The sequence below is a fragment of the Neovison vison genome, chromosome 12, assembly GCF_020171115.1.
Source record: "Neovison vison isolate M4711 chromosome 12, ASM_NN_V1, whole genome shotgun sequence".
NCBI classification, from domain to species: domain Eukaryota; kingdom Metazoa; phylum Chordata; class Mammalia; order Carnivora; family Mustelidae; genus Neogale; species Neogale vison.
In genome coordinates, this window is record NC_058102.1 from 101,728,155 (window position 1) to 101,752,664 (window position 24,510).

Sequence of the window (24,510 nt, forward strand, 5' to 3'; positions counted from 1 at the left end):
TTGATTTTTTTTTTTTTAAAGTGCATAGCCCATCAATAATGCAGGAAAGAGGGTGGGAGGATAGGAAATTTGCCGTATTATAGCTATGGATGCATTATGCTGATGACAGGAGGCAGGGGCCGGAGCTGCCCCTGAGTGCCTGGGATGTCTAGGCCAGCAAGTGCCTCCTTGAGAAGCTTCTGGGCATTTTTCAGAGGGAGGGAAGTCCAGGAGAGTGGCCAGGATTGTGTCATCCTGTTTTGCTCCTGAGGGTTTCCTTGGGGTCCATACAGCAGTCCAGTCAAAATCTGAGTGCCTACTATGTGCCAAGAACCCTGATGGGCTCTCAGTTCTGGGGATCCCGGTTTGGGAGAATGAAGTCTCTCAGGGCTTCTGGTTCATCCCCCAGAAGTCAATAGGACACCAACTGTATGCTTATTAAGCACCTGGATGGCAAAGGAATTGGTTCCAAACGAGGGCCAGAAAGAGAGTCCAACTTCTGTAACCTTGAGCAGAGCAGCACTGAGGTGCTGAGTGTGTGGCTGGTCCCCAGCCGGAGGCGACGGCTCACCCAGCTTGGGGGCGCCAACTCTATCCGATGCCAGGGGTGGCAAGGGAAGAAGCATGTGCTGGTGACTGCCCAAATGAACAACAGCAGGGAAAGGAAGCAGCTCCCATTTCTGGATGGGTTTTTAAAACCCGCTTTTATTAATTAATTGTAAGTAATACAAATATTCCAAAAATATAAACAGACACTTAATGGCGTTCTACATTTCAAGTTTTGAATACAACAAATTTATCAAACCATGAATATGTAAGCAAGGTAGTCAGAGTCCCACAGCCCAGTCACAGTGGGAAGCAGATCCTCTGCCCTCCACATGGCATCTTGAGGGGGAAAGCAGCAGGACTTGGAATGTGTTGAACTTGGGATAACTATAAGCGAAGCTCATGGGGCCCAAAGAGGAGGGTCTGCTCCAGGGGCAGGACCTAGAGCAGGGCGTAGGACAGCAGGTCACCCTGCCTTCCCTCCTCTGCTTGAATGCAAGTAATTATTGGCATTAAAAAAAAAAAAAAAAAAAAAGACAAAACTAACCCCATTTTACAAAAAGTGGTTGAGGAATAGCAATGGTAACCAACAGAAGACCTGAAGGGGAAAAGGTGCTTACCTTCCACAGACACTTAGCCTGGCTGGCACATGGGATTTGGGACAGCCCTACATGGAGGGCTGCCCTCCTGAAGGAGGCCTCAAGAACAGGGCAGGGGCAGCAGATCTGAACAGGATCTGTCTCCCAAGGAACAACTGCCTTTATAGACTTCCCATGCTCTTAGCACAAAGATGCTTCTTGGCCACTGTTCACAGAGGTGAGCTGAAACACTTAACAAAATGGTCAAAATCTTTGGGAGGCAGGAGGGAACTAAACAGAAGGTCCCGGGTTAACTGAAGGCAAATTTACTCAACCTCTCTAGAGGAAAGGACCCACGGGCCTACAGAGCATCCCCTCTACAATGTGCAGAGTGGAAACTCTTCCCTTGACTGTTTCCAGACTGGTCCTGTGTCCAAAGCTCCCCCTATGAGAGGGACACGAACATCAGGCTTTTGATTTAGAAGCCCAATCAGAGAGACACACACACACTGTGTCCCTGAAGAGGCACCTTGAAGAACTGAAGCTGGCAGGTGGGCAGATTCTGGGTATGGCTCAAGTTGGGGCTGACCAGGCACAATGGCCTACTGCCTCTTGAGGATAGCCTCCAACAGGAAGGGCTGACGGGAAGCCCCAGAACAGATTCTGGGCTAAACTGCTTCCCTCCCAATCTTGCCCTTCTCTCACACAGAGGCTGGCTGATCCCTCTGAGGAGCGTTTGGCAATCATCACTTGCTCCTAACACATTGTGAAACTGGAAACCAGACAGTAAATAATGACTTCAGGCTGGCTCTGGTCCACATGGATGGACCCTGTTTAGGTTTATTTGGCTAAGTTCCTTCTCTGCCAGTAGCAGGAGAAGGGGGAAAGAGGGAATAGGATATTCCTGCTGAGGACCTGCAGGTGGGCAGGGCAGGGTTCTGATGGGAACAAGGCCTAGAGAGCAGGGGTTTCATGCAGAAGCAGCAGGGACACCCCTCACCAAGATATCCTGGGCTGTAATCATGAGTCACACTTGGAGCATTTGGATGAGCCTGTTAGGAAAGCGGGGGGGAGCCCACAGGCTCTTCCCTCACTGGGAAAAACATGGGAGACCCAAAGCAGGGCAGAAAGGGTCCTAAAACTGGATCGGCTTAGAGCTGCTTATTGCTTAGAAAAGTTTGGCTGGGCCCTGGTGGCAGATTTGGCCCAGAGGCTAACCCTCAGGGTGGGGCCTGGGAGAGAGGCCCCTTCCACAGTATTAGGATAAAGGCCCAGAGAGGGCCTTAGAATCAGAAAGTCCCATTTCCCCTCAGGAGGTCTCATTCCTGGCTAGCACCGGACCCCTCTTCCTTTACCTGTAGGACCCCAAGGACACTGGGGAATGGTACTGGGGGAAATGACCACACGTCACCAGGGACTCTGTTCCACTTTTGTGACACCAGTGGGAAAGACATGGCCCTACAACCTTGGGACAAGGCGGGGGGCTGATACCAAATGCTTAGAGAATGATGCCAGTCAGCCCACTACCTCTCAGAAGACCAAGCTGCTGCCCCACCACCTGGCTGGCTCAAAACTGGCCAATTCCTCAGGCTGAACCCAGTATGTGGACACTGAAAAGGATAACAGGGAAGAGTCCTGACTGGGGGGTGTCCTCAAATGCTTTGTGACCCCCTGCCTCCAGGGAAAGCAGAGATGGGGAGAGGAACTGCCTCCTGCCCCAGGAGGAGGGAGGGACGGAAGGAGGAAGGGAGAACAGGAGACAACCCCAGCCAGCCCCAGGGGAGGCCGTAATTAAGGCAGTGATGCTGGGGTGGGGGTGCCTTTTGGGATGCCCTTGTGCTCCCAATTACAGCAGCACTTCCCCTTCTCCATCCTCAGGAAAATTCCATTTTGTGGCAATTTTTCAAAGCATTCGCTACTAAGAAACTCGGAAAGCGAGAGACACGCAAAGCCCAGGTGTGTAAAGGGCTCGCTCACACCTGTCACGGGAGGCAGGAGGCATGTGCATTAGGGTGGCAAAGGAAATGAAGAGAATGCCCCTCTTCTCAGCCAGGGAAAGGAGTGCCTCTGAGGCCCTGGAGCAAAAAAGCAACGGCGCAGGAGGGATGAGACAGAAGCAGTGAGTGAGAGGCCCAGACCAGGCCCTGGGGGCGGGGGGGGGGGGGGGGAAGACAACAGGAAACAGCCCTGCCTGAGAAGCAGGGCGGGCATGGGCTCCGAGCGACCCTCCCAGACTTTGGAATAGAAGTCCTCACACCAGCACCAGCAGAGAATCCCTGAAGAGCAGACTTAGGGACATGGTCCCATGCTCAGCTGATCTACAAGCCAAGGGGACACACACATTCATGGTTTGGGAGTTTTCCTCCTCCATGCACCCCCAGGGCCTCCCACATTCATCTCGGGCCCAGGACTGCAGCTTTGTCAGAAACAAAACAGGCCCAACACTCCCATGTTTATAAAGAGAATTTTAAAAGAGAGTCAAAAGAACGGAAACGTTATTTTGTCCTCTTCCAGGCCAGGGAGGAGACCTCCTTCCCCAAAGGTTCAAGACTATGGCTAGGCGATGAGGAAGGCAGGCCCAGCACCCAAGCCTTGGGGAGACACAGAAAGGGTCCATGCCAGGCACTTGGCTGGAGGCATGTGCAGCCCTCAGACCACAGGACTTGATGGATGCTGGGGCTACTGGTTCTGGAAACAAGCTTTTCTTTCCAGAAATGTTGTCGTTCTGTCTGTAGTAGCTGGCTGGAGAAAAGTATCAGAAAGGCGTGTGCCTGGGATACCTGAAGGCAGCCTCTGATTTGCCCTTTCTCCTTGGCATGAGCCTTCTAACACCAAGGAAAGGCCAGGAGTTTGGCAACAGAGCCTTCAACAGTCTTCATCCCTACCGAGCGCGGGGGCTCTCAGGGTGACTGGAGAGGAGGCAGACTAACTTGGGGAGTCTTGATCTTTCAGTTTTTCCCTCAACCTGAACACGTATCGTGGGGCCACAGTTCAGGGTGAGACACAGAGACACAGAGACACACAGACACAGAGACCAGACACACACACACACACACACACACACACACACACTCTCTCTCTCTCTCTCTCTCTCTCTCTCACACTTGGGAACCCAACTCAGGGAGCAGGCAGCTCTGGGAGTCGTCGGTCTGCTACGTGCCCACTTGGCACCTATCCTGTCCTAAAGCCCTTTCCAGTCACTTCTCCTCCAGGCCCCACTTGGTGAGATGCTTCAGCTTCTGCTCCGTCAGGCTGATCATAAAGGCACAGTGTAGGAAAGTCTCCTACTGGGATGGCCACTGTTTGGAAGCAGGGAAGGCTAAGGGGCCCGCAACTGCCCAAGGCTGGTGTAGACATCCTCTGCTCCACTCAATTCCTCAAAGATCGGGATCAGGTTCAGCAGCTCAGTGTCTGCCATGTCATCAAACCAAGACTGCACGGGCACCTGGGATGGGGAAAAGGCAGCGTTAGCCTCCCGACCGCCAGTTCTTCCCTCCCTGGCCCCAGCCCCAGGAGGCTAGCTGGGAGCAGCTGGGTGGTATGCTCCTCTGGAAAAGCCCAGGTTTCCACTGCCCTGCCCCTCCCTTGCACTGGGATAGAGACTCCCCAGTCCCTGCACGTGGGTGTGTCCGGACCACTCACCGCATTCTCCGGGTGGAAGATGTAAGAGGCGGGCGAGTTGTCTAGAATGAGGGTTTTCCTCAGGTCCCTTCCCAGGCGGCTGAGGTCCTTGACATAGCAGCCCTGGTGGAACACGCAGGATTCCCGGAACAGGCGGGCCCGGAACACACCACACCGGTCCAGCAGATCCGTCACGGGGTCGGCATACTAGTAGCAGAGAAGATGCTTTTGTCCAGATGCAGTCCTGGCTCCCCTTGGGGCTGCCCGCGGACAAGCAAGGAGCTGCTGGACGCCCCCCCAACCCATGTAGCCACCACAGGTGCTCTTGCTTCCTCCTCCTGCCCCCCCCCCCAGTACCTTGGCTAGGCTGGCAGTGAAGAGCACACATTCAAAGAGTTCCCCCATTCGTCTCAGGAACTCATCCACGTAAGGCCTCTTGAGCACATACACCTGAGGAAAAGCAGAGAGGCCTGTTGGAGGCATCCCCGTTGTTGGGGAAGCATGCAGCATGGGTCACTGTCCCCATTTCCACAAAGAATGGCCAACAGAGTCACACCTCACTCTGTCGGGCCCCTACACCCTGGAAACCTTCTGCCCCACAGACTGCTACCCCCTCCTCACAAGGCTTCTGTGGGCTTGGCAGCCCACCCATGACCCTGCTAAGGCAGAAACGCACAAGCCTATGTCCCAGAAGCATCTTGGTTTCAGGCGGCGAACCATCAGCTGCCTCCAGAAACAAGTAATCAAGAATAGGCCTCACAGACGGAAACAGCCTATCCTGGATTACTTGAATCCAGCCACAGCCTCTGTGGGAGCTTCCTGTCCTTGGCTCTGGCGGGACAGTGTCCAGGTCACCATCAGGCAAGGTTGCAGACACTCGTGAAACCTCTCTCCGTGACACAGTTCTTGGGAATGTGCCGGGGAGAAGTGACTCTTTCTCCTCAGGGACTGTGGGTCAGATACCCTGCAGGTCCTGCTCTCGTGCCCCACCGTTTGCGCCTGGCCCAGCCGGCCACCCCTCACTCTCATGTCTACCTCTCACAGTCTTGCACATTTTGGCCTCAAAGGTTCGTCAACTACATGTCCCTCACCACTCCGCATCTAACTGCCTCCCCGCCTCCAGGATCTCCCCCTCTCAGCCAGCCTCGATGTTACAAGAAGCATTCCTTCAAAGCTTGTTATCCATGTCACTCCCTTCTCAACTGGCACGGGCCTGCCACGCCTCTCCCTACTTGGCGGTGGCCTGAACTGGCCACCAACTCACCAGACCCCTGGTGGCTCTGCAGCAGGACCCCTCTGCGCTGAGGAGCCACAGCTTGGCACCCGTGCAGGTGCCACTTCTTCAACCTCGAACAGGTCCCTCCCTCTTCCTGGCTGTTCATCCAGCTTGGCATCCCCTCCCTGCTCTCTGCTGAAAACCCGCCTTCCGGAGGTAGCCGCCCAATTTTAATCTCAGCCCTTTCTCATAAGGCAGGGTTCTCCCTCTCAATCAAGTTTATTGTACAGATCTGCCTGTCTGAAAATACGCCGCCTTCTCTCTGCAGGTTCTCTGCAACTCCATGACCTCAGATGGATGTAAAGCTCAGCTCGGCAGACGCTGGGCAGTCCAGAGCCAACCCTGGTTCCGAGCAGGAGCTGTGCTAGGCCTGATGTCACCTCAGATGGAAGGGCCGGTGGTGCTGGGGACAAAAGCTTCGAAGGGACACAGGACAGTGGTGACTCCCCAGGGAAGCCTCAGGTAAGTCTTCTATCCCACCGGGCCATATGGACAGTTTCAGGGCTAACAAGGCCTTGTTCCTGGTGGTTCTGCTTCTCAGGCCGGCTGGCAGGCCTTCTGGGCAAGTGTTCAGAGTAACTGCTTTTTCACTACTAACACTGCATGAGCCCGGACTGAGCAGGTTATGCAGGGCCAGAGGCTGGGCTTACTTGGATTTAAGTGCTCTCTGACAGCATTTACTGGGGCGAAATCCAGGATGGGGACCTCAGGGAAGGGAGATCACGGAGGATGAGATACCGGGGCAGGGGAGGAAGAAATCCACTTGCTAGATGGGAGTCAGTGGGCACGGGGAGGAGATAAAAGGGAGAGCCCTGGCTTCCTTGCCTGTAAGGGGCAGACAACCAGCTCTTCAGGATTAGAGAAGATGCCACTTAACAGCACTGGCTACCTTGGCTGGGAGATGGTGTTCAGTAAATGGCACCCATTACTCATATTGAGAAATACTTAATTTTAAACAGCTTGGCTGCAAAGCAAAAGAAGTTGACAGCTAGAGGGTGATGAGAGGCTGAACCGTTTCGAAGATCAGAAAGCCCAGAGTGCGAGAGGTAGCAAGAAAGGAGGGGCTGAAGTTGCAGGAGAGGGCCCCGTGATGGTGCGCATCAGAGGGGAGGAGGAGCCCGAGGCCTCTGGGCCGACTGTGGCCTGGCAGGCAGCTCACCTGGTGAGTGGTCCCCTCAATCTCTACAGGCACTATGAAGTCAGCATTGTTGATTGGCTGGAAGGCAGAAAAGTTAATGAGGTCAGCACAAGGGGAAGGAGACAAGAAACCTCTGCCACAGCTGCTGCACTATCCCATGGGAGAGCTGGGGAGGGACGGAGCGCAAACACTCCAGGAAGCTGCTCCCACCACCCCATTAAGGGGCACAATAGCCTCTCCTAGATTTCCCTACTTACCGCCACCCCCAATTCTACCTGAGCTGAGACAGCTTCAGTGCCTGAGTTAACAGACCTGACAGAATGGAGGGAGGCCAGGTCCTGGGCTGAATCCAACCCTCTCACAGGCCTGTCCTGTCTAGAGCCCTGGTGGGATTCCGGGCTATGTGACTAGGGGCAGATGAAGACTGTGGCAGTGACCGGGGGGAGCAGGGATTCCTACTCCATGTTCTTCAGTGTGGCCTCTGAGCATCTGTGATGCCAGTATGGCCAAAATGCCAGAGGTCCCCAGCCTGCCCTCAGCTTTAGGCTGCCCCCTAGCACCTGCAGTCAGGCACACAAGACAGACAGAGTGGTGTGTAGGAAGAACTCCAGATGGGGAACTACCTTAAAGGAGCTATGCACAAGTGTTTCATCCAAGTCAATGACCACGCAGATCCTTCCTTGATCTTCCTCTGTCACCTCTGGGAGCAGACAGGTCCCGGGGATCTGAAACCAGAGCCAGATGGCTGAGGTCTGCCACCAAAAAAGCCCAAGTGTTCTTCTCAGCAGAATTCTGAGAAGTACTGGGGTCACTGCAAGACACAGAAGACCCTCAACTTCAACCCAGAAGAGGTGCCCTTTGAAGGCCAAGAGATAGAGAAAGAGAGTTGGCTCCTCAGCTTCAGCCTCCCACTGGACTACGAAATGATCTGAACATTGAGATGCAGGCTAGGGCTGGTGTGGGATGGAGGTCAGCTATTCCCCCCATAACCTAACACCTTGTACCCAGTGGGCCCTCAGCAAATCTCTGGGACAAATGGCTTCCAAGGCAGTGGCACCAGCCAGGCACTGAGGAACGAGTGTATAACCTGATGTGATCACAGGTCTGGGGCCTCTGAACATGTCCCCTATCCAATTCACCTACCTGATAAAACTGGTACTGGAGACAGTGGAGCAGATCCGACTGTGGGGGAAAAGGAGGCAGTCAGTGCCCACCAGCCAACGACATCCCAGCTCAAGCCCACAGCTTCTGCCCCAGGCCCAGAGGGTTATTTTTGTAGCAAAACCCCAGCCCCTGGGAAGGTTCTGACATAAAATGGTGACTTTTTTTTTAGAGTAAGCTCTAAACCCAATGTGGGGCTTGAACTCATGACCCTGAGATTAAGGGTCTCGTGCTCTACTAACTGAGCCAGCCAGAAACCCCAAAAGTGACTTTTCCTAAGAGCTGGACAGGAAAGGGGAAAGGCCAGAGCTGCCTTTCGACATCAGATTTGATGAAGGACGGAGAAGGCAGTATCTCTTTGTTCTCAGCTGCCACTGCCTCTCTGTTGGACAAACTGAGTAGCAGGAACTTCAGTTGCTGATGCCGGGACACGGAATCAGAGGCAGAACCCAAATCGGAACTCCTCACTGTGGTGTGTTTTCTAGACACCGTTGTGGGTGGGTGGTTGGGGTACACCGTGTGGGGAGGGCAGCAGAGCCCCTATAAAACATCAAGTATGCCAATGTGAACCTACACTGTGAGTCCTAAAACATGAGGGGAAGTGGAGTATAGAGAGGTCAGAAAGCTTCCCTGGCCTTCTGCCAGTAATAAAAATGTTAGGGTTGTAAAAAGTGGTATGTGTTCTTAATAGAAACCCTGAAGAAAAATGAAAATCTTAACGTTGGCATTTTACTGTATTTCAAGTCTGTTTTAGCAGTTCCCCCCCATAATATGTAATTTCACATTCTGCTTTTCTTTTTTTTTTTTTTTTTTAAAGATTTTATTTATTTATTTGACAGAGAGAGATTACAAGTAGGCAGAGAGGCAGGCAGAGAGAGAGAGGAGGAAGAAGGCTCCCTGCCGAGCAGAGAGCCTGATGCGGGACTCAATCCCAGGACCCTGAGATCATGACCTGAGCCGAAGGCAGTGGCTTAACCCACTGATCCACCCAGGCGCCCACATTCTGCTTTTCAACCTAATGTTGCAACTCCATACTTTTCCATGTTATCATGAACTTTGTAAAAATCAATTGCTAAGTAATACTGTCACATTGCACTTTATTTACCAATTCCCCCATTGGCTAACGCGCTGATGCACGTATCTTCAGCCTGGTCTTGAGAGAGAAAAACAGCTAGACCTTGGTGTTCCTGAAAGAAGTGACCAACGGCATTGGGGGCAGATGGGGTTTTGGTCTGGGCTGTCCCTACCCTTGAAATGCCAGACACACCTTCTGCTCCTTGTGAGGCTCAAAGACATTCCCCAATACCTGCCCCCCACCCCGGACAGGTGAGAGAGCTAGAAAAGGTTATCGAGGGTGTGGCAGAATTTCAATTCCTTGCTTCCCAGGGTGTCAAGTAACTTGGAAGACAAGCTTTGTATGTTACATGGCCACAGAACTTGGAGCTCCAACTCTATTTATTAGCCAATAACTCTTCGGGGGCTACACACACCCTCTGGATCTCAGTTTCCAGGTGCGTAAGTGGGAATACTGATTAACTTCCGGATCACATGAGACAATATACACCAAACGCCTTGCACGTTCCTGGCACCTGGAAGGGTCTGGAGTGCAGGGGCCCTCAGAAACTACAGGGAGAGTCACATAGCCCGTATCACAACGAGAGCCAAGAGAAAGGAGATGGCCTGTCTGGGAGTGACAGAGAGGGGCCTCTGAGCCAGAGATCTCTGAGACTTCAGGGCAGATTACCTTGCCCACATGTCACAGTTGCAGGGGCCCCCACCAGTAGCCCTCTCCTTGCCGGCACCACGCCACCCTCCTCTAGCTACCTTAGCAATGGTGTTGGCTTCCTCCTTGTATGCAGAGAGCTCAGTGGACGAGCTTGACTGGCCAACATGCTGGGCGCGAAAACAGCAGAAAAAGGCCTTGAAGATGTTCCGTCCACGAGGTTTCTTAGGAGAGGACTTGGAGACCAGGCCTAGAGCAGAGGGAATGATGAGGCATTAGCTACAGGACCACTGTGGCCACAAGCACCCTGTACCCACCTCCCTCCAAGCTGTAAACCCCAGCAGGGCCCACAGCATGGGCCTGGCCGGTGACCAAGTACAGTCCACAGTGGAGGGTGCGGCTTTAGTCCAGCATCTCTCTAGAGCAGAAATAGCAGGAATCACCACTCTCCGGTTTGGGAAATGATATGCAGAGAAGTTGGCCTTCCTTTCATGGCAGGGGACAGGCACTCTAGCAGAGGCACCCAAAGATGGGGTCAGACACAGAATCCAGGGGTCCCATCACTCTGGTAGCAGGCAGTGTCCCCTCACCAGTAAAAGTTACCAAGGCCAACCCCCAGTCCCTGACCAGCCCTAGTTGGTTCTCTTCTTTGCAGAAGAACTAGCTGCTCCAGACAAGGGAGACACTTAGACCCTTTTGGGGCTAAGTGTGGGGCTGTGGGTCTGTGCTGGGTCAGTGTCCCCAGAGGCCGGGTCAGCAGCAGCAGCAGAACAGCCCAGGCTGCAGCCAACAGATGAGAAAACAGACAGCTGCAGCCCCAAGGAAGAAGCTGCATACACCCTCTCTCCACTCCCCCAGAGCGCTGTCCTTCCTCCTCTCTCCCCTCACAGGCAGGCCTAACCTGTACACCACAGGAACACCAACCCCTGGGGAAACACACCTGGTGTTGGGTTTTAGACCGATGGCCCGACTTCTAGACTGGAGGGGCTCATTCCTACCTTGGTAATTCAGGCTTCGGAAATACTAAGCCATTTGAATAGGAGGCTTGGTGGGGCAGCCCCAAAAAAGCCAAACATACAAACAGCTACGGCCATTATGGGATCAACCAGAAATGGACTTCAGAGTATCTTTAAGTGCCTTTTGCTTTTACAGGAACTGTTCGGGCAACTGTGGAGCAAGCGTAGGGAGAAGTGATAGGGACTGTGGCCAGGAGGTGGCGCCACGCAACTGCAGCCCAAATGGTCCCTAGCTCCGGTCTCAGCCTGGGTGGGAGGGGCCTGAGGTTTCAACCCGCCCACTTCACCGTACAACGCAGGCTAACAGCGCAGGAAATAGAAAATAAATCTGGAAACACCTGTCACTGTGGGGGTTAAAAGGCAAACAATGTGGCACTAAGGACGACTTGCCTTGAGTTGTTCCCTTTAGGAAGGGAAGGGGGAGCCAATGTGGTGGGACCCACCCAGAACCAAGGCAGGGCTCAGTCCTCAGAGCCCAAAGGTCCTTGCAAAGAGGTGAGGAGAGGTTCATTTAATAGCCAAGTGCGGGCTGCCTGTGCTCCTGGGGTGGAGGAGAGAAAACCAACAGATGTACCGGGGCCCCCTCATCCCCTGGCAAGGTCCCTGTATCAAAGAGACACACCTCAGAGCAGAGCCAAGCACCTAAAGAGCAGGATGAGAGAGGCTCCTTGGACTTTTCCTGACTTTTCATAATCTAGGCAGCAACCAAAGGCAAAGGACGGCTTCTCCACCTGCCTTCATGGCCCACCTTCAATCCCGAGATCAGGCACGCAGGCAGACGCTGACACAAAGCTCCAAGACCAAAGCTGAACCATCACTCTTCCTTTGGTTTATGGTTTCTTTACGCAGAACCACAATCAGAGGCTTAACCCAGGCCTGGAGCCTTTTTTAAAAGGCCACACAGCCCAGGCCTTTCCTGAAGAGAGGCCATCAAGAACGCACTCAGCATCTTAGTGACAGATGCTGTGAAGGCTAAGTAATCCTGAGAGGCAGGGGGGGTGAAAGGGGCAGCTGGCTGGGGCCAAAAAGAGGCCTCGCTGGTGCCCACTGCGGGAGGCCCAACAGGCAGACGCACTTCAGCCTCAGACACAGAGCCTGGCGGGGTGGGGGTAGGGGTTCCTCAGCTTGGTTTGGACTCAGCAGGGGATGAGGTCTTCTCAAAAACACAATGCAACCAGGCAGCCCCTGGGCCTCAGAGACTGCAAATGCCTTGACCTTGGGGGCAGGTGCTTTGAGCAGAGCACAGAGCTGTGGCGCCTGTGGAGGGTGCCCCAAGCCCATGGCAGCAAGGTCAATACTCCACATGTCCCTCTGTTGTGGCCCCACTGCCCTCAATCCTTCTCCAGAATCTCTGTCCTCCTTGTCCTTATGAACACTGTCTCTGAGAATCCATCACAGCCTCTTCAGCCACCCCTCAACATGGCTGCCTCCTGACGGGGCCTCCAATGGCCTTGGCTGAGTACATTCCCCAGCTTCTGGCCCTGTGTACAGCAGGTGCTCAGTGACTGTCACTGGCGGAGTGAATGACTCTGAGAACTCCAGGGCCCTGTCACCTGTACAGAGCCAGGACCTGTGGAAGCCTTCACTGGTGTGCAACAGCCCAGAAGAGGCAGAAACAACAACAACAACAACAAAAAGCATCCATTAAGGAATGACAGGAAGGTGGGCACTGAAGGAGCTGAGCCCCTACGGGAAGCCACTTAGTCTTTCTGGGCCTCAGTCATGTTTACTGGGAATGTTTACTGAGATGCTGTGCCAACTCTGACACCATTACCTCATTTAATCCTTAGTACAGACCCAACTGTAGGCACGAATTCCCCATTTTACAGAAGGGAAACTGAAGCAGAAAGGTCACACCGCTAGAGATCACACAGGGAGAAGGACAGCAGAGGCAGGATTTGAAGCTAGATCTGCCTTAACCCAGAGCCAGAGTTCTTACCCACTCCTCACCCTGACGGGCTCAGGGGTATCACGAGCATTTATCCCTACAACACCAGCGAGGTGGTGGGGCCCTCTCAGTCTCTTAGTAGGTTTGTTCTACTCCTCTCTAGAGTAGGATGGTAAAGGATTAGTCTGGGGCCCAGCCCCCACTTCTTAGCTGCTCCCTTGGGCAGACCGTGAAAGGTTGCAAGAAGTGAACAGTACAAGGCTTTGGGATTCCACTGCAGGGCTTGCTTCACCCCCATTCCAGCCCTGCACCTGCTCTGACTGACAGATACCTCTGGGAAATCAAGAGGACAATGGGGGAAGGAGAGGGGGAGGGGCTGGAGACAGGAGCTTTGGCCCCAAACCTGCTTTGTTCAGTGAGTGGGTTTAAGGGTGAGGGGGAACACTCATCAGAGTGGGATCTGAAACCTGTGTCAGAGAGCCTTTCAGAGGTCCCCTTTAAGCTAGCACTCAGTATTGTGTCCCTGACAGCCAGGGGCAGGCCACCCCTAACCCCTCTGCCATGGGACAGCGAGGGGCACTGTCCCCCCTCGCAGACAGGAACACCAGGCACAAGAGGATTTACAGGCCTTTGGGGATTTCGTTGTACATGGTTTCCAATCCAGGGAGGGCAGGATTCCAATGGGTGCCATGCAGCCCTATAACCAGCTGCTCTCTCTCCTTCACCCTTCTGCTCCCCATGCTCTGTGGAAGCCCTCCTGCTCCCCTGGCCAGCTGCTGAGGCACACCTGCTCTCTCTGCTCCAAACATCTGGTACGCGGCTCAGTGTCAGAGAGCAGCACAGACCTAATGACAGGCACTCTGGCTTAAGGAGAAAGTGAGCAGGTGGCTGAGGACAAGGAAGCCGGGCCTCACTTCCAGTTCACTACTGCAAGCCTTCCCACCAAGCCAGGGGGTGAAGACGAGATGGGACGCGGGACACACCCCTTGCTCTAAGGGTCACCTGGGCTGGGGGCTAGACTCTGCCAGTGACTGACTGTGACACACAGCCTCTTTGAGCCTTGGTCTCTGCATCCAAGACTTGGGACAACACCAAGACCTCTCCTGAATGGAGAGAAACAAAACTTGCTGTGCAGATTCTATGGTTCAGTGATGTGCTCGTTTGAATTATCTAAGGGGCGATGACCACCACTGAGCAACACCGGACCTCGCTGCAGGAGCCCTGCAACTGGACACTGGGGGCCCTCCTGCCCCGGGAGATGTGAGGAAGGTGTCAAAGGAACTCTGATCATGAGCAGGTTTCAAAAAGTCAAAACAACCCCTATACCTACTTCTAAACCCACTAGGAAAGTTGCTCTCCAGCTTGCAAACACCATGGCTGATATTCTTCAAGAACAGGAAAGCCAGTGAGGCTGTTCCACCTGAGATGAACAGTGCCCTCTCCCCTTCTGTCAACCACTGCTGCCCCCAAGAAGCACTAGATGAGGACGGTATTTGCTTCCATCACGCAGAAGCTTGTGCGTGTACAGGTCTGCTGCGCAAGCGCAAAACCCCACCCCCCAACACACACACGGAGACTGGCTTTGCCAGGACAACACTATTTTTAACCTTCTTCTGAAGGTCAGGTTCAGATATCACTGTTGCCAACAACACAGCTTCGCATCCCAGCGAAGGAACTCCTCACACATCCGCCTGGGAGCCGGCAGAAGGCAAGCTCTCAGGCAATTGGATTTTAACAAGCCCATTCACGTAGAAGGATGCTTTCTTGGTTCCTTCATAAGTACTTCCTTCCCCACCATTTCCCATCCCCCCATAGCAAAGGATTTAGTCTGGCTATCATTGTAAAATGGCCTCTCTCAGGGGCCTCCCTCCCCTTAGCAATTGGAGGAAGGAGAGTATTTGGAGCATTTCCGGCCCTTCTTGGCCAGCTGCCTGGGCCCTGCAGCCAAGACACGTCTGATTGGGGCTCCCCATTGAGAGGAGTCCTCCCAGGTCCACAGCAAGGGGCATCTGGGACTTGGCTAAGGATAGCCCTGAAGCGCCAGGTGGACGGAAGGGCTCCTTGGACCAGCAGGTGAGTCGGCAGGAGTACAAGAGGCTGAGAGATGCCTAGACATCCTCCCCACAGAAGAGATTGGAAACAATGGGAAGCGTATACCAGTTCCCACAATGCCCAACTGCTGACACTGTTCTCTTCAGGTGACAAGGCAGACAGGGCCTCAATCAGCTCAGCACCAGCTCCCAAAATTCCCCAAACACAGCTGTGAATCTGACCACACAGACCTTTAAAAGTAGTTCTAGCCATGCTGTTTAGCTCACAGCAGCACATTCTATACTGGGGCCCTTCCTGCGGCTGGCATCCAGGCTGTTTTACTCGAGGGGTGTTCTGACAGTCCTCCTCTGGGCTGGAGGGCTCCTTGCATCTCCCTTTCTACTAAGACAGAAGGTTTTTTCTCAGTCCTGGGTCTTACACCGCCTGTATTGCGGTGTGTGCGTGTGTGTGTTACAGGTCACTAGCTACCTGTCTCCTGCCCTTTCCCTGTCCCCTTAGCAATCTGGTCACTGATCTCAACACATGGCTTCAATTTCAGGGATGTTCCCTTGAGAAGGACTGGTTTGGGAGCAGGGATTCCTGGCAACTTCTAAACATGATCGAGATACTTTATCCATCAGCCTTTATATGTTATTGTCAAAACACCCTCCTAGGTCACTCTAACATACTTTAAAATCCTACTTCAGGACACCTGGTGGCACAGTCAAGTAAGTGACAGACTCGGTTTCAGCTCAGATCGTGATCTCATGGTTCTGAGATCAAGCCCCCCCATTGGCCCCATGATCAGCATGCAGTCAGCTTGTAATTCTTTCCCTCTGCCCCTCCAGCTCTTGCTCTAATAAATAAATAAATCTTAAAAAGAAAAAAAAAAAAAAAAAAACCAAAATAATACTTCAAAAACATGCTGGGGTGGGGACAGGGCTCCCAGAAGGAGCAACAGGTCCTGGACTTGGGATGGAGGGGCCGTTTCCTCACACAAGTGTTAGCAGCAGGCTCGGCCCCCAGCCCCACGCCAGAGGGCTCTCAGTGGATGTCAGGAAGTGATTGATGGCCCACAGTGGCAGCTGAGCCAGACCAGAGACACCATCTGGGAGAACCCGAAGGGCTGGATTCTGTTCCTGTGTCTGCCGGAGGCGTTGCCCTACACATGCCAGTGACGGCAGAGCTGTCCTTGTTGGGGACTGGAAACTACACCTGCCCACCTCCTCGGGAGGAAGTGCTGAGCAGGCCCCTGCTAGAGGCTGGGGGGCTAAGGGAAACCTGCAGGCAGGACACAAACACCTTCTCGGTGGCGGTTTTGGCCCTCCTTTGGCTGTCTGGCTGACTCCTGGAATGCCTGATTCGGTGGAAAGCAGGAAGAATCCAGTGCCTCTTTACCCTCCTGCTCTGTAAGCCTGCTTTTGGGGACATATGCATGAGTAAGATGCAGATGAGGCAGTGGAGGCACAGGACAAAGGGACCCTCAACCACCTCTCCTCCAACCAGTGAACAATATAGTGGTCACACAAAGTGCCATGGACTTGGATTTAAATCTGGCTCTGCCACATGTAAGGTGTGGCCTTGGGTATCAGTCTCTTCATCTGTAAAATGGGAAAACTAACATTACCTATTCCGCAGAGCTGTGAGATTTACAGGGACCTCAGGGTATGTCCTGGCTCTGGTGTCAACTGCTAGTCATTAAGGACAAGGTACTGTCATAACCTAATCTCAGTCTCAATCTCAAAATGTTCCACTGGAGGAGACCACAGAGATATCTTCTCATTCCAGAGGTCACACAGAGGTAGTGGCAGGGCCAAGCCTGGGAACGGGCCTTTTCTGGAACTCCACAAACCAATCACAGTGTGTCTCTGTCACACACACACTTTCTCCCTCTCCCTCTCTCTCTCACTCACTGAGGTTGGCCAACCAGCTCCTCCTTCTTCTAGTGGCTGGCCTCTGCAGAAGGACTGAAGGAGTCTGCCAGAGAGTCTGTCCTACCTCCATGGAAACTCGCCTGCTCTGGCCACACCCTTCAGTTGCTCGGGGGACCAGCCAACCGGTACCAGTGTGTCGGCCTGAGAAAGTACCCAGGCAAAAGTCAGGCAACCCAGCGCTTCCCCCACTTCAGCGTCTCCAACAGCTCTGTGGTCTCACCTGAGGCACAACCTCTCTGAGGTTCAGTTTCCTCACAGGTCAATGGGAAAAGGTCTACTTGACAGGGTCCCTTACAAGGTGGCTCCAGGTTACTTTAAAAAGTGGGGATGCACAATGCAAATGAGAGGCCATGCAGGTCACGGTTAGGACCGGACTCTGGAGTCGGAGTCCTGGCTGACACTAACTAGCCATGTAGCCTTGGATGAGGTGCTTTGGCTCTTAGCTGAGGTTTTGCTCATTTGTGAAGTACAGCTTAACTTCTATCTCACAGGTCAGTGTGAGGATTAAGTAAGATACTAGATATAAAATGCTAGGAACACTCCCTGGCCCATGGTAAATGCTCTACAGTCTGTGATCATTACTGGGTGAGAATCATTATTCTATCCGTTCACACTCAGAAAACTTTAGGACTCCCCTTTAGGAGTCACAGGATCTTTAACAAACAGCAAAACTGGATCCCTCCAGGGGACTCTTTCTGCTCAGGGCTAAGTAGGCAGTTGGGGCCACTGCTGTGTTTACCTGGCTCTTCTCCAGGGACACTTGTCAGAATCATAGGGAGCATTTGGAACACACACATGCCCGGCCCACCTGCTCATGCTCTGATTCGGCAGGATCCAGGTGGGGTCTATATTTTTAGTAAGTGTCACAGGAGATCCTGATGTGTGTCCCTGGCTGAGGGCCAATGCCTAAAGGTCCTTGACTAACCCTTCCAGGACTGGAGAGTGCTTCAGCCAGTGTCCCCTGGGTCCCTTTCCCCACCATATCTCACTGGCTCAGTGTTTCTGCATGTCCTGGAGGACTTGTACCCGAGGGTCTGGTTTTCCTTTCTAGGAGTACTTGCTCTATCACTGAATCAAAAGACCCAAGCCTGCTGTCTCTTCTTACAGGCCCCTGTTCCTCTGAAGGAGGGGCCCCAGCCCCATTTTGCTACAGAAACAGAAGAGCTGGGAACTACCACACTGAGAAGGCATTTCCATAAGCCTGTGTTAGGCGATTTGGACCTTCCCATGAATCTGCTTGGCTCTCACTGGGAATGGGGCCACACTTGTTCCTTGAGAACAGTGTGGGTGGGGAAGAGCAAATTCTACAGGATGCAAAAGCTATTCAGACGTCAAGAGATTAAGAAAAAAAGGTATAGAATAAAATGAGAGTAAGAGCAAGTCTGATTTTTAGGGGGCAGGGGGGGAGGATCAAGAGCATCTGGAAAGGGAAAGGAAATGTCAGGAAGTCTACTCAGAGATCAGGTTTAAGGATAACCCCTAGAAGAGCTGACCCATAAAACAAGACATACACAGCTCCTGCCTAGAGGGAGGCTGGGTGCTCCCTGGAGTACCCATTCTGTTACAACAGACCTAGGGCAGGCACACAAACCTGAAGGGGCTGGGCACTTTGCTAGACAAAGAAACCCTGTTCTAGTTGGCCTCTGGTCCAGAGCGCCTTCCAGTTCTGGTCCAGAGCGCCTTCCAGTTCTGGTCCAGAGCGCCTTCCAGTTCTAAGTCAATTTCTCCACTTTGATTTCTAGCTCCTTCATAAGAGTTACATGTTAACGAGTTCATCTATATCCCAGTTGGGAACCATGCCTCCATTTCAGAAGAGGGAGGGGATCATGTCAGGGCCACACCCAGTCCCGTGACCCCAAGAGGAGTGAGTTAATTCTGGGCTTTGCAAGCAGGCTGGCCTGAGACGGCGAAAAACAATTTTCTTGCTGCTTTTGTGCTTTCTCAGTGTTGTACTCCAAAACCAAGGCAGCAAAGACACAGCTTAAGAACATCTATTTCTTTTCAAAACCCCAGCTTTTTATTTCTCTCTTTATTACCAGAATTCCCTAAAAGAAATGTGAATCTCACTGGGTCCATTAACTCTCAAAGCGAACGCAGCCGGGGCCAGAACACAGCACACAGTTGTCTCAAGCGTTCACGATAACCATTTCTGAGAGGCTGAGCACTGCTCAGAAGGTTTAGACTCCAGAGACTCTTCCCAGGAGGTGCATGGCCCCCCAGCCTCCTCCCACCCCCAGATGCCCAGGCGCCAGGCAGAGCGGCAAATGCCCCAAGGCACAGGCTGCTCCCGTTAGTGCAGATAAAATCCCATCCCAAGTTACACGGGCACAAAGACAGGGTCTGTGCAGCAACAGTGTTTGCGAGGCTCGGAGGCTGATCCTTCCAGAAGGCCCAAGCCCCCACATCAGTGTCCCCTCTGACCCCAGCCACCTGTCTTTAACAATAAAGCCAACATGATCCTGAGCTGTTTGCACCGTGTCCTTTGGGGAAAGGAGAAAGAACAGAGCGTGGGTCCAGCCCTGTAAAAAAGAAGGGCATTAGCATCTCTCAATCACCTCCTAAGTATGAGGCATTGTGGAAGTGTAAATACCAATATTTCTATTTTACAAAGAAGTCACTCCAAACACTAACATGATTTGTCAAGTCTCACTGTGAATAGGAAAAGTAGGGATGTGCATCTGGGTCTGAAGCAACTAACTTTGCTCCTGGAACAGTTCTCTGAAACAACAAGGAACACTTTAACTGCTGCCCGGCCTGGCCCTCCAGCCCTTCCCACTTCACCCAATCAAACACCAAACTTCCCAAGATGGGAATAGAAGACACTAGCCTAAATTACTCAAAAGCTGGCCGGAAGAAGGCCCAGGAGGAAGAGGAAGGGATATACATCTGTACATACATATGTACACATTTACATGTCATCCTTCCTCCCCGCCCCCCCAACCCCATCCACTGCTGTGATTTAATTCTCCACGGAAAGGCAGCAATGCACCCTGGCTAGAGGTGTGACTTTGACAGCAGTCACCATTTTGACAAAGTCCATGACCATAATGGATGTGGATGTCCCCACGGAGGATGCAACGGCCTCTCCACTGCCAGCTTCTATAAGGCCTCGATGGCTGAGAAGGGAGGAGACAGAACACCAGCCCCTGTGCCCGCTCTGAGGGGCTTTTCCTGGCCCTTCCAAAGTCATGCTCCACTGGAAACCCACAGGAAGGAGCAGAAGCTCCAGCTCCCAGCTTGGGAGGACAGAAACCCACCAACTTCGTTGCTCAGTTAGCAGCACTCTCCTGGGGGCTTCCAGAGGGAGCAAACCCAGCCTCTAAGTCACCACAACAGGTGACTTCCAAGATGGAGGAAGCATCTCCAAAGCAGACTTGGGGGGAGCCTCAGAGCCACCAAGAGGTCAAGGCTGAGCTGGGGTAGGGAGAGGAGAGGAGAGTGACGAGGAGGACAGGAAGAGTCGGCGGCACACGTGCACCCCAGGCCCACATAGAGCCAACCAAGGAGGAAAGCGCCGGTAACACCTGTTCCTACAACTACAAGGAAAGGTGTTTGAGCTTTTCCAGGAGAAAATAAGGCAGAATACATTCCTTATGGGGAGAAAGCCAAGAGCTGGAAAAACCTCACTGGCATCCTCACTCTTACAGAGGGTCAGCTACTGGCACCTGCGCAGTTTCTCAAGTGAGAAGACAACTCACCACACCACCATCTCTCACTGAGAGGGTCACTAGGTCTCCTGAAAAAAGAAAAAGGTCCCGACTACCCCAAGGACCCATGGGTCCCAACAAGCTCCAAAGAGGCTGCCTCCACTCTCTCACCTCACTCCGGCTTGATCCCATTTTTTTGGCTTTCCCCCATCTAACTCTAAAGCCCGGGGCATAACCTCCCAATAGTGGGGCTACACCCTCATACGGGGCTGTAATAAATGGCCATTCTCTGGCCAAACTGATATCAACTTTTCTTTTCGACTTCTGATGTTACACAGAACCCTGTCCCCACTGCATCAGGAAGCCATTTCACCCATCTGTCTGGGAAGATGATCCAATTTTGGTCCTTTTATCATCAATGCTTTCAGTAACTTTGTTCTATTTCCTTTACTGTAATTACTTTTGAATCATCAACACACCCAGCCAGCCTTAAGGCTCCAAGAACTGAATGCTAAAGAGGAAAAACAACAAAAACACACACACAAAAAACCCAAAACCCAAAACAAAACAAAAAAACCCCCAACAACCCTGTAATGGCAAACAACTTCACTAAAAAGCCACCCAAACTGGGAACAATTTTTTTTTTCTAGAAATTGACTTATTAATAACCTGTATCATACCCCTTCCCCTTTTTCCAGAGGGATGCAGGGCAGAGATGGGATGCTGGGGAGATGGGAGGGGACAGCAAGGAATTCCTAAAGGATATCATTAAAACATCTACTCCCCACCCCCGCTTAAAAGAGGGGAAAAAAAAAAAAAAGGATGCAGGATTTGTAAATAATGAGAGACTCAGAAAGTTGGCTTGCTGGTTGCTGGTTGCTGGGTGCCCAAGCAGCCCAGGAAAATAGTATGTCTTCTCCGGAATGCAGTCAAATTACATGGAGAGAAAGAGAGAGCGCCATGGCTCCTGGCTTGAGAATTCAGATTCCTCCAGGGATAAGTCTGAAGGACAAACCACACACAAAAAAGAAAACAAAAAGCGTTAACTCCAAGAAAATCCAACCAACTTCAGCAACTGAACACTGTCAAGAAGCCAGCTGCTCTGCTTCCTGCTGTCATCTCTTCTGTTCCCTGCCACTGGCCCTGGTGGCTGAAACTTGCAACTCTGATACGTAAGCCGCCCCTTCAGCAGTCCTGCTCCCTCTCACTCCTGGAGTGTTTCCCTCACCAGGAAGGCACCCTCCAGAGCCTCTGCAAGAGCAGGACCAGAGAAGGGAAGCAGAGGATGGTTCTACCCACTCGTCATTACAAGGGACCCCTATGGAATCCTTCCACACCCAAATCTCTTCATCACTTCTGGCTACCTCCTGGAGTCCTTTCCTGGGATGAGACTGCAAACAGGCAGGAGCTAAGTTCTCAACACAGAAAGCCTCCCCTCTTCAGGCCTCAGCACAGCTAGGCAGCCAGCAGAGGGGAAGTGGCCCATGGGGTCACACAGCCTTCTTAGTGATGCAGCCAGAAGCACAGGGCACAGGGAGCAGGGGCTTTGGGGGGCTTGGGATTCTATCAGGCAAAGCTAGCTCTCTCCCTCCTCAGGGCAGGCTTATTTAAGGAAGGACCCTCAATGCAGAAAGCATACATTGCTCCTCCACCCCATTCCACTCCAGGAATTAGGGAAAGGCTGACACCAGCAGCTCAGCTTGCCCCTAGGCAAGTTGGGGGAGCTAGTAGGGAATGCAAACCCCAGGAATAAGTGACCTGCTGAGTAATGTTTCCAAACAGGGGAATGTGGGCAACACTGAGGACCCGCAGCTGGCCCCCCACCGGGGTCTAGGCCTCAATATGTTCAAGTGCAGTAGTGGCCCTGCATGTCCTATTCTGGGTGGTCGAGGGAAGGGCAGGAATGCTCGGGATTTGGTAGGCAGAGCGTGCTCTCTCCAGGAGCAGGGGGGCCAGGTAGCCCCAGCCCGGGGAAGTTCTCCAGGAAAAAAAAAACCCAGAAAACAAAAACCAAAACAGATAAACAAACAAACAAAAACACGAAAAAACCCGACCTAGTCCTTACTCCCTGAGGAAATTCTGTCCGCTATTTTAAACACATTCCTCAAGCCTCGAGGAGGAACGTCGGGGAGGGGGAAAAAGAGTTTGGGGCTTCGAGTGACCAAACTAAGAGAGATTCCACCCTCGGGCCGCGAGACCTTTCCCCGCCCTCGGCAAAGGCCTCGGCCTAACCCCGCTCCGGTTCCCAAGACCACCCCAGGGTGGGCCCGCGACCCCCTTGCGTTTCCACCTGACCCTCAGGAAGGCGGGGGCCGCGAACTGCTGCCCACGGAGAACTCGCACTTTTTCGCTGCGCGATTCAGAAACACGCCGGGTCTGATGCCATTCGGCGAATTATGTAACCAGGGACAGCGCTCCCGGGCTAAACAAACGCGGCTCTGTGTGTGCAGCCGCGGCCCCGGGGAAGCGCACCGGGGCAGGGAGGGGCTGCGGCCGGGCCTCGGGGTCCGGCTCGGAGGCTCAGAGAACGCGGCAGGAGGCAGCCGGGCCGGAGCGCCAAGCCGCCGAGGTCCCCGGCCCAGCGCAGGGTGTCGCGCTGGCCCGTTGGGTCCCCCAGGCTCGGCCCCTCCCCCACCGCGGCCGCCCCCGCCTCCAGGCGGTGAACTTGGTCCCAAGTCGCGCAGGACCGCCGTTACCGCCCGCGGCCAGAGCGACCTCGGGCTTGAGGGGGGCGCTGGGAAGTGCGACTCCAGTTCGGGCTCCATTCCAGCTCGGGACCCCTCCGTCCCTCTCCCCACGGCCCTGGGGCGGCTGCGCGCCGTCGTGTGGGAAAGTGACGACCCCACCTCCCAACTAGGGAGGAAGACCGACGCGGGTGACCCGCGCTTCGAGCGCTACTCCTCAGTCTCTCCGTACGGAGGGAGGGTGTGCAGGACAGGGTGACAGCTGCGCGATGACGCCCCTCCCCCTCGGGCGCCAGGAGCCCGGGCCCCGCGCAGCCCCAACGGGGGTCTGAGTGCGGACAGAGACGCGGGGGCGGATGGAACAGGGAGTCGGGTCGGAATCGCCGGCTCTGATCCCCGCGAGGTCAGGGACCCGGACTCGGGTTCCGGGCTGTGCTAGCCCCCCACCCGGCCGGGGGCGACGCAAAGTTTTGGGAAGTTGCTGCCCCTACCTTGCTTGGTGAGCACCAGGGCGTCTTCCCTCCGCGCCTGGGTGATGATGGAGCCGTGTTCCATCTAACAATCCCACGGGCCCGGGCTGGCTGGGCGGGAGGACCGGCGGGCGCGCAGGCTGGGCTGGGCTGGGGGGCCTGGGCGGGGGCCCGCTCCGGCTCCGGCTCCGGCTCCCAAGACTCGGACTCCCACAGCTGTTCACATCCCTGCTCTCGTTTCCTCCCTGGGCCGGGAAGGGAGGCGGCCTATACGGAGGGCAGGCGGCCCGGGCAGCGGTTCCCCGGGTGCCCCCGGCCCCGATCCCCCGGCAGCAGCTCCAAGTCCAAAGAAACCTGAGAAGCCCTGCTCCCAGTATCTTTTCCTGAGTCACCAGGGACCCCCTCCTTCTTCACCCCTAGGGAAGTATTGGGAACAAGTCTTTGGCATTGTCAGCCTCCACATAGCACTAATATGGCTAGCAGCCAGAGTAAAGAACAGGGAGAGTTAGAGTTTGGATGAGTCTGGTTTAAAGTCCATCGTAGACAGTCCAAATTCCCCTGACACCCTGGGGGAGGGCCCTTCTCTCCAGTTGGGCCAGATTTTATGCAAGACATTTAGTATGTCAAAGTTTCAATCTTTGGCCTTGGAGTCGGGTCTTCTGGGTCTGATTTCAGCTCCGCCCCGGGTGATCCTGGTTAATGGACCTTTCCACCCCTTTCTTCTCCCCAACTTTAGACCCTTGACCTACCTACCTGACTAGAGGCAAGAAAGATCGGTGCGGGACTGGGAGCTCTTAAGGACACAGCAATTAGAGAAA

General features: G+C 53.7%; 1 protein-coding gene across 1 annotated transcript; it reads right to left on the bottom strand.

Annotated features, from left to right (window-relative positions):
* Positions 1 to 651: 651 nt before the first annotated feature.
* CTDSP2 (CTD small phosphatase 2) lies at positions 652 to 24,026 on the bottom strand. Its single transcript, XM_044226434.1, has 8 exons — positions 23,714 to 24,026; positions 10,124 to 10,272; positions 8,282 to 8,320; positions 7,762 to 7,863; positions 7,160 to 7,216; positions 5,082 to 5,174; positions 4,746 to 4,931; positions 652 to 4,548 (listed from the first exon to the last, which is right to left on the bottom strand). Exons 1-8 carry the CDS (start codon positions 23,775 to 23,777, stop codon positions 4,423 to 4,425), a joined length of 816 nt encoding a protein of 271 aa, XP_044082369.1. The 5' UTR covers positions 23,778 to 24,026; the 3' UTR covers positions 652 to 4,422.
* Between the last annotated feature and the right edge of the window lie 484 nt (positions 24,027 to 24,510).